This window comes from Schistocerca serialis, chromosome 2 (assembly GCF_023864345.2).
Source record: "Schistocerca serialis cubense isolate TAMUIC-IGC-003099 chromosome 2, iqSchSeri2.2, whole genome shotgun sequence".
NCBI classification, from domain to species: domain Eukaryota; kingdom Metazoa; phylum Arthropoda; class Insecta; order Orthoptera; family Acrididae; genus Schistocerca; species Schistocerca serialis.
In genome coordinates this window covers 1,047,448,711-1,047,462,283 of record NC_064639.1, presented here as the reverse complement: position 1 = coordinate 1,047,462,283, position 13,573 = coordinate 1,047,448,711, and the positions used below count along the sequence as shown (strand labels likewise).

The 13,573-nt window shown below is 39.8% G+C and overlaps 1 protein-coding gene across 1 annotated transcript in view; it reads left to right on the top strand.

The window, feature by feature from the left end:
* The window catches only part of LOC126458484 (transcription factor Dp-1), a 198,406-nt gene that overhangs the window by 105,638 nt on the left and 79,195 nt on the right, over positions 1 to 13,573 (top strand). The window contains exon 7 of the mRNA XM_050095576.1: positions 5,579 to 5,791. Within this exon, the coding sequence (XP_049951533.1) occupies positions 5,579 to 5,791 (213 nt within the window). The remainder of the gene's footprint in view (positions 1 to 5,578; positions 5,792 to 13,573) is intronic.

Below are 13,573 nucleotides of genomic sequence, written 5' to 3'. Positions count from 1 at the left end.
TCATGTTAAAGGCCGAACAGTGTCTACATAACAGTCAGTATATGACGTGTTGTTTCACAGGTGGCTCTCCCTTTGATAGTATATGTTTTGACAGTTATAGGGCATACATAGGGCAAGTCTTGCAGCAGGGATAGTAACGGGGGTAGGAGCCATAGGGTAGGAAGATGGGTACAGAAGGAGCAAAGGGTCAGACAAAAATAGTGGGGAGATTGGGAGAGTGACGAAAAGCTATTCTAGGTGTGGTGGGCAAGATTTCAGATAGAATGCATCCCATTTCAGGGCGTGATTTTAGGAAGTCATGGCCCTGTTGAAGTAGCCATTTAATACATTCCAAACCAGGACAATACTGAGTGACCAGTGATGTGCTTCAAAGTTGTTTTTTGGAGGGATCAGCAGGACCAGGATTGGATGTAATGGCTCGGGAAATCTGCTTTTGATCTTCCACCTTTAAGCTCTCAGATTCTCAAATCTTTTCTAATGCAGGTCCCAACAGTCAGATCTCATCCCATGTAGTAAGTCACTCCTGACCCACGGTTCTGGGTGACCTTCCTGAAATCTACCCCTTTTCGTAGACCTCTCCAGTCATTTTCCTTCGTCCCTCTTCCTTTCCTTTAAGCCCTTCTGCATGAAGGAGCCACTGGCCCCAAAGGCTTTCCTAATTACAACCCCCTTTTCATTGTGTGTGCAGCTGTCACTTGGTGAGTAGATCTTTTATCTATCCAATTAAATTATTTTGTCAGAAATTGTTTTCATTGTTATATAAGTTCCAAAGATGTGGTATTTTGTGATGACTTCAGTAAACATCATTTGTTTTTGTCGGAAAAATCTGGCTAATTGGCATCTTGAGTATATTTGTGTGTGTGTGTCTCGGTCTTCCTGTGTATGATAACGAGATCACCAATGTTCCAATGTTATCAATGTTTTTGTCATTTGGGATTGCATCTTGAAGGTGGAAGAACTCCTTGGAAGTGACTTTTTTGTTTGTTTTTATGGCTCGTTTCGGGTTGTATTTGTTTTACGTTAAAATTATATTGTCTTCTCTGTGCAAAAATATTAATGTATATTGGAGGGCATCATGTGAACAGTGTGTCTTTGCAATGCATTGTAGTCCTCGTCTTCTTTGTTGTACCATTAGGTCACAGTTTTTTTCATTGTCCACAACTATGATGGCGACTTTGTCTACCTTAGGTGCATTAAATTGACGTTAGTGTTTTCCATGTCTTGTTTGTTTGGCTCGAGTTATAACTTTATAGTCATCAGAAATCATTCGGTTTAGTGCAATTTTGAATATGTGAATCAGCTGATTGTATTCGTGTAAGATCCTCTGTATGTACTGGACTACTACTCCTCTCAATCCACTGATATTTTGTGCATTGTTTATAGTTATGTTTCTTTATTTCTGACGAAATATACTTGCAGAAATTTTTTAGTGTTCGGTGAGTAGTGGCAGTAATGATCCTGTGTGTGCTAGATCTGTCCTAAAAACACAGTCAATAATTTTCTCTGTTAGGGTTGATAGAAGTGACACCGATAGGAGTCATTTGGAAGCATTCATTGTACACTTTCTTATTTTGAAGTACGTGATTTGATCGTGGTTAGCTGAAAACTCTCATCTCTGACATGAAATGACATGCAGACTGCCTGCTACTCAAAACTCACTTGCTCTCAAAGCACTGTAGTTGGAGCTGCGACCACCTGCAGACTAAGCTCTGTGAATATTCACTTTCTCAACTATGTGAATTATTAATTTACTAATCCTGAAACCAATAACAGCTTCAATATCCGATTTTACTAGCCAAAGCGTCGATATTTGGAAGTCGAAATAAATCTCTTGGTACCACTAAATTTGCTTTTGTTGATGTTCATCTTATGTCCTCATTTCAAGACACTGTCCATTCCGTTCAACTGCTCTTCCAAGTCCTTTGCTGTCTCTGACGGAATTACAATGTCATCGGCGAACCTCAAAGTTTTTATTTCTTCTCCATGAATTTTAATACCTACTCCAAATTTTTCTTTTGTTTCCTTTACTGCTTGCTCAATATACAGATTGAATAACATTGGGGAGAGGCTACAACCCTGTCTCACTCCCTTCCCAACCACTGCTTCCCTTTCATGCCCCTCGACTCTAATAACTGCCATCTGGTTTCTGTACAAATTGTAAATAGCATTTTCTCGCTGTATTTTACCCCTGCCACCTTCAGAATTCAAAAGAGATCATTCCAGTTAACATTGTCAAAAGCTTTCTCTAAGTCTACAAATGCTAGAAACGTAGGTTTGCCTTTTCTTAACCTTTCTTCTAAGATAAGTCATAAGGTTAGTATTGCCTCACGTGTTCCAACATTTCTACGGAATCCAAACTGATCTTCCCCGAGGTCCGCTGCCACCAGTTTCTCCATTCGTCTGTAAAGAATTCGTGTTAGTATTTTGCAGCTGTGACTTACTAAACTGATAGTTCTTTATTATTATATAGTTCTTTATTATGGCATAATACCATACGTCTAGAAGATTAAAACGTGAACTTGAAATGCAGCGAACAGGTGAAACTAGCCAATATTGTGAATAAACACTTCTTTTCAAATAAATTGGCCTCAGCAGAAGAGATTAATAATAGTCAAAATTTCTTTAACAAACCGCCAAAAATAACTTTTTTGTTCTGCAAGGCGATTAACGCTTGACTGTCAGAAAGGTGGAAACAAAATAAAATCTGAAACTGATAATATATTTAGCCTTTCGTAATTATGTGAATGTATTTTAATTCACTTGTTAGCTCCCAACCACAGAAATCTGTTTTGTTTTCATCTGACATGAGAGCAATAAACAAAACGGAAACAACAAAATCACTTGAACACGGGTCACATGAAGACTACCAGCTCCCCACTGCAACTCAAGACTGCTCTGTGCATCAGGTCCAGATCTACGATATTTCCGAACCGGGACATTATTGGATAGTGGCCCTTCCCCTCCCTCGAGAGTTTGAGGTAGGAGGCCAAAAATTTTAAAAATCGACTTTTCAAAAATATCTTCATTTTGTAGCGCACATCTTTCTAAAGGGTCTGATACATAAAACATATATGATCGAGGGAACTTAAGACGTGTTATTTCGTCTTAAGTGTGCCGAAGTGCAGTGCCACGCCTCTCCACACAGCATTCTTCCATCGCACGTCTCTGCATTTCGCTCTGTGGAATTCAAACGTGTAATATTTTGTAATGGTTGCTATCAAACTATATTCACGCCAGCGGAAATTAAAATGTCCTGTGGCGCCTCTCCTGCTCCCAGTTGGTCGGTTTGACATCCTGCCCCTCTTAAAAAAAAAATTTGCCATTTATACTGGATGGGATTACTTGTAACCGGCAGAACAAGAACTCTTCAGTAAATTTGCAGTCTTTACTGCCTATTAGCTAATAACGTGCTGTTCTGTGTAGCATAAAATTAAATATATGGTACATAAAATGAGTAAAGACAAGAGACAAGCAAGACAGTACACGTTTCTTCAGTCCTCAAGTCCTAGCTATTTTTTCTCTTTAATCTTGCCACAGCTTTATATGGCGTACTTTCCTTTCTGGGAAAGACTCTATTACCTCATCGAAGTTCAACATTTTGCTATATGAAAAAAGGAAATGTCGTCGTCTAATAAAAGAAAAGCTGTTAATACAAATAGTACCCAAGACTGGTGTGGTTTCTCGATCTGATTACGTGTATTTTGTCACTGTCTTCTAGATAAAACGAAATAGGCCTGCCTAATATTGCAGCGATTGTTACACACACCAAATAAACGAGACTGTTTTGGCACAAATGATCATTTTTATAGTACGACAGAATATAATTCATGAATTACCAATATCAAATGCCTATTAGACCTACTACAAGCAAAAAGTTTTATGTTAGGAAATAGTTTCACATTTCACTCATGCTTTCTAGCTTCTGAAGCATGAGATCGATAAGAAGTAGTAGGAAATTAAATTTGAAATCATATTCTTCCGTAATTTGTGAGAGTCCCCGTTTCTTCTCCTTCCTCATTCTAACAAACAATCTTGTCATCACTAATTCTATAACTATTCCTGCCAGTGTCAAAATTTATTCTATGGTTAGGCCTTATTACGTGTATGTAGAACACGTTTTCCGTGCTACTCCCAGAATAGAACTTTAGTGGCTGTTAGCCAGGGATTGTTCAACTGGCCCTTAGTAGTGAGGCGGTCTGGCCAAAAATGTTCTTTCAAAATTTCATTTTCCTGGATACACGGAGAAGACAATACGTAATCTTTGTTTCCTGTTATTCCTGTTAGTCCCTTATTTCCACTCTGGTAGTCTGAATCTATGGAATTCACTAGTAATTATAACAACGCTGATCATTTGTGAACCCAGTCAACCACATAAACTGCGATTGTCATTCACCTTTTCGGCTTTATTCGCTCAGCTTGTATAAACCCGTCCCCTTTTGTCTGGAGGAAAGTTTATTTCTAGATGCGACGGGGATTCCCCTGGCAGACACATCAAGCACACTATGCACGCATTCAAAAATCAACTTAAGATTCATTCAGATAGCAGCATAGAATTTGATAAAAAATGTTCAAAAACCAACAGGGATGCGTTCAAAATCATAAGAGTAATCGATAGACCAACGTGCGCTGGATGCTTGGCGCTTTGTGAAACAAGGTCTTTCTCCTCAATAATATGAATTTGCCCCCCACCCCCTCCCGAAATTACTGCCCGGGGCAGAAATCCTGGTTTGCCCCCACCCCCTAGTTCCGTGCCTATTGTGCATACGTGAATCTGGCAGCTTAGGTGCACCAGTAAAATTTTTCCGGGTAGCATCTGGCTGCTTGCTGCTATTGCTTATACAGCGAACTGCCACACTTTTGTAGCCAGAAGTGGGAGAAGGTGCTACTCATATGCGACTCATCTGCACATGCGCATAAGCTCGCAACCGCTCCCACGAATTTAATGTAAACAGTTGTGACGTAACGCTCATCGGAGGCAATTTGTTGTTATGAAAGCTTCCTAAAGCCTTTGACACATTTTGCTGTTGGCAGATGCTTGTATGAGCACTGTTTCGTTCTCGTATATGGTGCATTTCCTTTGCAACTTAAGGAAGCCCTCACATCCTCCGTACAGTCTCTCTCTGTTGCCACGTGTTTTCCATATGTTTGGAGCCGTGAAGAAATACGTTTGTGGTCCATTTGCTTCAGACAAAGAGGTGCACACCAATGAACAATCGTGGTTCTGTGGGCAACCGCAGATATTTTTCTGTGGATGCATTGACTGTTTTGTCTCACAGTGGGATAAATGTGTTAAGTTATGGTGACTACTTTTGAAATAATAAGCAGTTTGGTTACTTTTCGCATTTTTCTAGTTTTCATTTGCCTGCCCCTGCCCCTAAACTGAAGCTGTTGTTTTAGAAAGTCCTACTTTATATTTAGAATTTGAATTATTTGACTACCATCAATGTCGAGTAACTATCCCTGGGTTTGCTATTCAGCTGGTGACAGTAAGGCTGCGCGTGGGACTTACATTGTCTTTTTGCAAAACATCTTTGTTTTTGTTTCACTTGATTGGTTGACCTCAGACATTTTGTTTTAGCAATATGACCAGAAGAACATCAGGAGAAGAGTTTATGATGCTTTGAATGTCCTTATGGCTATGAACATCATCTCCAAAGAAAAAAAAGAAATACGATGGCTGGGTTTACCTACAAATTCGCTTCAAGAATGCCTTACTTTAGAAAAGGACAAACAGAAAAGAATTGAAAGAATAAAAGTTAAAACACAACAGTTGCAGGACCTTATTTTACAGGTAAGATTTAATCCTTAACTCATTGATCTCTACTTGGTATTTGTCTTGCAATATAAAATTGTTAGATTTTTTGGTAATAGTTTCACAGTATTGTCAGACTGCAACCATAGAAAAGCCCAAATCTGAAAGCAGGGTCGATAATGGGGTACAACACTCAGCACTGAAAGCGTGTTTATTGAAACATCGTTGCTCAGCCAGAAGGGGGAGTGCTGTCAGTTATACAAATATCAACTGTTCCGAAATATACAAATGAAAGAAATTTTGAGAAAGTTACAGAAATGATAAATACTAAATAATTGTTGGTGGTCAGATCTGAACTGGCAACTAGCAGCATTACAGCCTGTGAGGCTAACTGCTGTGTCACATTGTATGCACCACAGCTCACAGGATTGCTCCCTCTCCTTGCTGTTCCAAAAATCTTATTCAGCACCATGGATCTAGATATTGTCAGTTTTCCTTTATATGGAGTGCTGGCCAATCCTCACATTGTGGTCGTAATGTCACATCCTCTTCACTGTAATGTGCATCAAAACCTTCGTGTCAAAGCTTGGCAATCATTGAGCACACCTCCAATTTCCTTGAACAAGAAACACACATCACAAATCTACAACTGAGTACTGTAGCTATGGTTTGCACAGGGGGCTTGTATATCATCTCTGCGCTTTTGTCTTTTTGATGATTGGTCGTAATTGTATGCTTTGTGTGTGTGTCTCAGTTGATGAGCAGCAAGCCTAAAGTATTACAGTAACTTTACTAATAGTCTCACTTTCCACACAAGTGTACAAATACATACCAAGATTTTGCCAGCTGTGTTTGGCATTTTAGAGCTCTCAGTGTTTCTCCTGAGTGCCCAGTGTTTCGTATATAGTCATCTATAGTATCATCTGGTTGGACCAGGAACAGTGTTGCCATTGTCATTTTTGCCTCGTGACCATAGAGCAAAAAGAACTAGTGTCATCCTTCACTGTGTTTTACGCAAATGTCACGGGCAGCATTGTATACCATTCTTTCTGTTGGATATCGAAGTACATCAAGAGCCTGTCTACCTACATCTTATTGAAGCATTCTGGGAGGCCATTTGTCTTTCCGTAGACAGTTGTCATCCTCTAGTTAACATATGTGAAATTATCTCTTGTACCGAGTCTCAGTTGGAAAACCTCTCCACAATCATGGATCATCACATGAGGTGCTCCTTTCCATGGTTCAAAATGATGTCTTCCATAATGAACGTTGCAATTTCCACATATTCGGCAGTTGGCACAGCCTTGGTGGCAGCATAGCAGGTGGAGGTAGACAGTGCAGACTATTATCCACCAGTTCCTGTTTGTCGACTTCGGGAACTTCCCGAAAAGGGAGATTCTAATTCTGTGGAATGGTGCTGCTGCTGGCAGAGTTTGTACCAAATATTCTGGAGGGAAATGTGACATTTGTTTCCATCAGTAGTGTTTCTTGCAGTGGGTATCATATTGTGTAACAGATCGGAAGAGACCTGGCCAGTGATATCTACGTCTGATTGTGCCTAGTCTACACAAATCCCAAGTGACTGACCAGATGTTGGAGTGTCATGGAAATACATTAGGATAGCTGGGCACAAATGAGCTGCATAATTGGCAATCATTTCCACGCCATTGGAATTGTGCTACAAATACCACCTTTGTTGAATGATCAAGAAATTTTGGAAGCTCTTATACAATATTCTATGTCTTAATTGAAATGTTTATAAGGTGGTTCCTTCTTCTTCAATGTTCATATAGTTTTCAGCAGAAGTGACATCTACTGCAGTGATTACTCAGATTTCACCCATGTTGCTGTCTTTTCCCAAAGGATTCCTTGAAAGGTAGTTGATATCCTTGTGTTGGCATCAGTAGTTGTATACCACTGTGATGTTGTACTCCTGAAACTTTAGTGCCCATCGTGCCAGTCGACCCGACAGGCCCTTCAGGCTAGTTGGCCAGCGCAGTGAATGGTAGTCCTTTATAATTGTGATGATTTGTCAAATACTACCACAATTTGTTAACGCTTTGGAAACCAGACACTTAAAAGAGTATTGGGTATAGGAAATTGGCCATTTGTGCCGTTATTAAAAGCATCACTGGAACATGTGTAATTGATGTATCATCAAGGCTAATATATAATAAAACAGGACCAGACTGCAGGATTTATTTTTCATATTTACTTTAGTTCTGTGATAGATTACTGATTTTAAAATGATGACAGGCAGTATAATTGTCCTCCCTAGGAAAAAAGTGCTAGGTGAGTTACTGAACAATTTCTTCCTCTTGAACTTCCAAAATTTCTTGATAATTCAACAGACATGATGTATTTGTAACAGAACTACAGCAGAATGCGAGGCCTGAAGAATACATGCAAAAAATTACGTCAGTGCGATCGTGGTAGCTCAGCATTCATGACATCAGCTGTTATTCTTGCTAATGTTTCTATCGAACTAATTCCAGAAATTGACAACAGAAGGCAGCACCAGTCAAGTGGCAGTCCCGAGACACACGTACATTGTTCTCATATGAAATGAGTTTTAGTTTTTGAGTGATAGAAGGCTTGCGCATCGAGCAATTTGCAGCATGGCCTATACCCGGGCTTCGTTTCCAAAGTGTTTACGAGTCAGACAACTGCAAGCCAATCTTTCTCGGTTGTTGTCCACTTCGGGTGGGAAGAGTATTATGGAAGCATAAGCTATTACTTTTTCAACAACTTTCGAAATATGCACTAGATCTACCCCTATACAATAACCACTAGTGTCAGTGTGAAGTTCTGTATCGGCGTTCTTGTCCTACTATGCTAGCACTGGAGATGATGATAGCACCTCCTCAAGGACAAGGAAAATTTCTAGGAAAATTTGGTCTCTCTCTTCAGTAGTTCTTGCAAGGAATGTGCCTTAGACAGTAGTCCTTTATAAATCACAGGTACTAATAGCCCTTTCTGGGAGTAACGCATGTCATAAATGTGCCAAGGAGTCAGAAAATTTGTGACTGCCCTTTTGTACCTCTGGATAGGGGTGAACTCTTATTGTAATGCACTAGGTGCCCCAAGATTTTTATTTAATCTGTGGCAGTGAAGTTCTTTTTTTGGATTCAGGTGGGAGGCGTGCAGTCAGAACACACTTCAACACTGTTTGCTTACCTGCCAACTTTCCCATTTAGGCGGGAAGCTACAGATTTTATGTTATTCCCCCACTACCCGATTATTTCATTATTTCTACCAATTTTTTGGTAATTATTGTCAAACTAAGACATTTGTTGTGAAAAGCCACTATTTCAGTTTTTTGGCCAATGATTGGAAGTAATTTTCTCATTAGTTGCTTTTAATCAATATACACTTTGAAGTTCATAGAAATCAGGAAACACTTGCAACCTATACATTGAGTGTTATTTTTCCCCTGACATATGCATTTTGTAGAACATTTACATTGCTAAGTGTTGTGTTCTCTTTGGACTTGGGTGGTGTCATTGTGCTTAGGCAAAGTCACTTAGTATTCAACATTTTTATAATTGGTATAAATTTTTAGAGTGGATGGTTGTGAGTGTTATTTTGTTACCTGACTGTCTGAAAGGTTTTATAAATTTAGGCCAGATGGATGGTGAGAACCACGTACATATTGTAACGCTATTTCCCACCTGTGGAGTTCTGAGAAACTGGTGTCAGGAGGGAGAATCCAGGTGGGCACATGCGGTGAAACAGGAACCAAGGTCATGACTATTATTTAGTTAGGCTGTTACAGTAGACAGGATATTGATGTATTTGTAGAGAAACTTCTATCATCTTTGTTCATTGCTTCTACAGGCAAGTGCTTCATTTCAATACAACTGAATTAAGGTGCTCTGCTTTGAGATATGATTGGGAAAGTTTCATTTCCTATCATTGTTGGAAATCGCTAAAAATTCATTGTTGGAAATCGCTAAAAATTCCTTTTGAGCAAATCTCTAGAATTTGCTTTTTTCCTGAAATCTTTGCTTTGCCTGTTTTCACTGGAGGGGTAAGCTGGAGCCAGAATTCTAATGTTAGTCACATCATGTTATGAAAGCTGAAGTACAGCCTAATCTGAAAGCGACCACTTTTCATTTTAACTCGCATGTAAAATCATTAACTGGGATCTGAGATTGAACGAAGCAATCAGAAAAAATAACTCATTTATTTGTGGAAGTTATTTATACGGAAAATGGTACAGGATGCACCTAATAAAGGCAGTGAAAGACAAATCTTAAAAGAATTCAATTGATAAGAGTTGTTTGCATCTTATGCCCCCCCCCCCCCCCCCCCTTGCATTCTAGTCGTCATATCAACCGTCTTTAGCTGATAGCAACTGACTGAACCTGAGTAAAGTAGCTCATAACAATATCAGGTCCTTTCCGAACTACAGCATGAGAGTCTTTATCATTCTCAATGCTACCACCACCTGTATCAGCTTGTTTCTTCGTCAGAATCTCTGTAAGCTCATTCACAGTTGCCTGTGAAAGTAAGAATGTTATTACAAGATTGCCCTGAAATCTTTTATTTGCTAAAACCTCTGTGGTAACTGTCTATTCTACTTTAAGGAAATCATCTCCTGCAGTGAACGCTGCAGTACCACAGCCAGCGTTTGCACAATAGTTTAACACAGTCTGCCAAACCACACCATTCCAGCCCGAAGTGATACATTGAGCTGGATCCTTAAAATGAAATAATAGTTACAGTGGATGCAGATTCTGAAATAGCGTTAGAAAGAATCTTGTATAATTTCTGCAATAAGTAATATTGTAAGTTTGACAAAAAATTTAAATAAGTGGATTCTAACTCTGCCATATGTCTTGCACATCAAATTGCGTTCTGAAATTCTGTACATTACGAGGTAAATAAGACACATTTCACATTTCCAGGTAACAACAAAACTGTGAATAGCCTGTAGTCTTCTTTTTGCATGTGGGGCTGGATTGCACTCAGCACCTGCATTTTGCATTCACAGAATGATTTATGCCGAGCTGTTGAGGTTGTAATACGACAGAGTTATCTTTTAGTACAATAAAAAGTAGCAGTAATCGTATGTTCTCTTACTTTATTACAATTTAAATGATAATCATGAGTTGTGTAAAACATAACATGTCATACTGCGACTTTGTAATATATAGAGTACAATTATTGAACTTCATGAAATAAAATGGTCATAACTTCTGAAAGTTAGTGTTAGGATGTCCAAACTGCACGGTTGGCCGTGGGGCACAATGGGAATTAGTAAGCTTGTCTATGATGTGGTTTAGCGACAGAGCCCACTTTCATTTGGATGGGTTTGTCAGTAAGAAAAATTGGCGCGTTTGAGGGACTGAGAATTCGCATTTCGCGATCGAGAAGTCTCGTCGTTCTCAATGGATGACTGGGTGGTGTGTTTTGTCCAGTCAGGAATTATTGGTGTGATATTGCTTGATGGTAACTACCAAATGGTATGTGAAGGTTTTGGAAGATGATCTCATCCCCATTATCCAAAGTGACAGAGATTTTGACAAGACATGGTTCATGAAGATGTGACAAGCAGGAGTGTGGTTGTCCTGGAGGAGCACTTTGGGGACCACATTCTGGTTCTGGGATACCCAGTGACCACTGGCATGGGCCGTGACTGGCCACCATATTCTCCAGATCTGAACATATGCTACTCCTTTTTGTGGGGCTATATTAAAGACAAGGTGTACAGCAATAATCTCTAAACCGTTGCTGAGCCGAAGAGCCCATTCTGCGGGTCATGCAGAATTTTGCTAATTGTTTGCGCCGCATCATTTCCAATGATGACAGGCAGTCAAACATGTCATAACCTACCGTATTTACTCGAATCTAAGCCGCACCTGAAAAATGAGACTCGAAATAAAGGAAAAAAAAAAAAATTCCCAAATCTAAGCCGCACCAGAAATTTGAGACTCGAAATTCAAGGGGAGAGAAAAGTTTTAGGCCACACCTCCAAATCAAAACAAAGTTGGTCCATTGTAATATGAGACCCAATTTAGGTTGAACGGAAGACGATACAGTAGTTTGGTTCGAGTCGTAATCTTAGCAGTTAAGCTTTACCAGGTAGCCATTGCTATGCGTCAGGCGCTCCGTCTGTATTTATTCGGGTACCCTTCCTTTTTCACATGCTTCGTCTGGTTTGAATCGATTGCTTATTTTGCTTTGATCTGATAAGTGCCGTTTTATTTGTTATAGGTATTTACGTCACTCTAAGCTGAAAATGCATTACTGTACTGCGTCATGCATTGTTTGTCGCATTCTGATAGTGCGTGTTTACAGCGTGTCGCCGCTCGCGGCATGGCTTGCTTTTGTGCGCGCTACCGCCGCTTACAATTAAAAAAAAAACAAAAAGGAGAGGAATCGTCTCATTAGCGAAACAATGGCAAGAGACTGCTATTTGTTGTTACTTACACTGTTGCTTTCTTTGACAATGATCAACAAGAACCAAATAATAGACTGCGTATGATAGAACATGTTCTGAATGAGAGTTAGGCGAAAATTTTTCTCCGTTTGAAAATTTTTGCGGCCGCTTCTTTAGTACATCAAATTCTGCACAGAAATTAGTCATCTTAGATTTAAAAATCTACTCAGTTGCTGTGCTTCATTTCTGACTGTGTCACTATTAGGCATAAGAATAATATGAATATAAACATGATACGATACATATATTCTTCCGCGTTTGCTGTTGTCTCACTCAAGTTTCGTAGTTTACTAGGCAGACAGGATTTAAATGAGATAGCAGCAAACATGAAAGAACACATGGCAAAATGTTTATATTCGTATTATTCTTATGGTGAAGATAATACTGCATGTGATTCACATTTCATCAGGTTCCTATTAGCAACCATCTCTTCTCACAGGTAGGAAAAAATTCAGAACGTAGAGTTGGCCATACTGACAAACATCCCTAACAGTCTTGCCAGTCGGATTTTCGTAGCACATTGAAATTCTGCTACATTCGAAGATGAACAATATGAAATTTGTATTTTACTTTGCACTCGGTTCTAAGCCGCAGGCGGTTTTTTGGATTACAAAAACCGGAAAAAAGTGCGGCTTGGATTCGAGTAAATACGTTTTGTGCGTGTGTGTGCGTGCGTGCGCGAGTGTATACCTGTCCGTTTTTCCCCCTAAGGTAAGTCTTTCCGCTCCCAGGATTGGAATGACTCCTTACCCTCTCCCTTAAAAGCCACATCCTTTCGTCTTTCCCTCTCCTTTCCTCTTTCCTGATGAAGCAACTGTTGGTTGCGAAGGCTTGAATTTTGTGTGTATATTTGTGTTTGTTTGTGTGTCTATCAACATGCCAACGCTTTCGTTACATCATATATGAGTTTAATAGAGGGAAACATTCCACGTGGGAAAAATATATCCAAAAACAAAGATGATGTAACTTACAAACGAAAGCATTTTCATGTTGATAGACAAACACACACACACACACACACACACACACACACACACACACAAGCAGACATTTGTAAAGTACAGAGGCAAAGATGTTGTTGAATGACAGGTGAGGTATGAGCGGTGGGAACTTGAAATTAGCAGAGGTTGAGGCCTGGTGGGTAACGGGAAGAGAGGATATACTGAAAGGAAAGCTGTTTTCAGGTTGTCGGTGTAATGGTTCAGGGATTCCGGACTGGAGCACATTCGTTTGCCACAAAGACCTAGGCTGTAGGGAAGGGACCATTGATGTGGAATGGGTGGCAGCTGTCACAATGGAGGTACTGTTGCTTGTTGGTGGGTTTGATGTGGACGGATGTGTAAAGCTGGCCATTGGACAGATGGAGGTCAACGTCA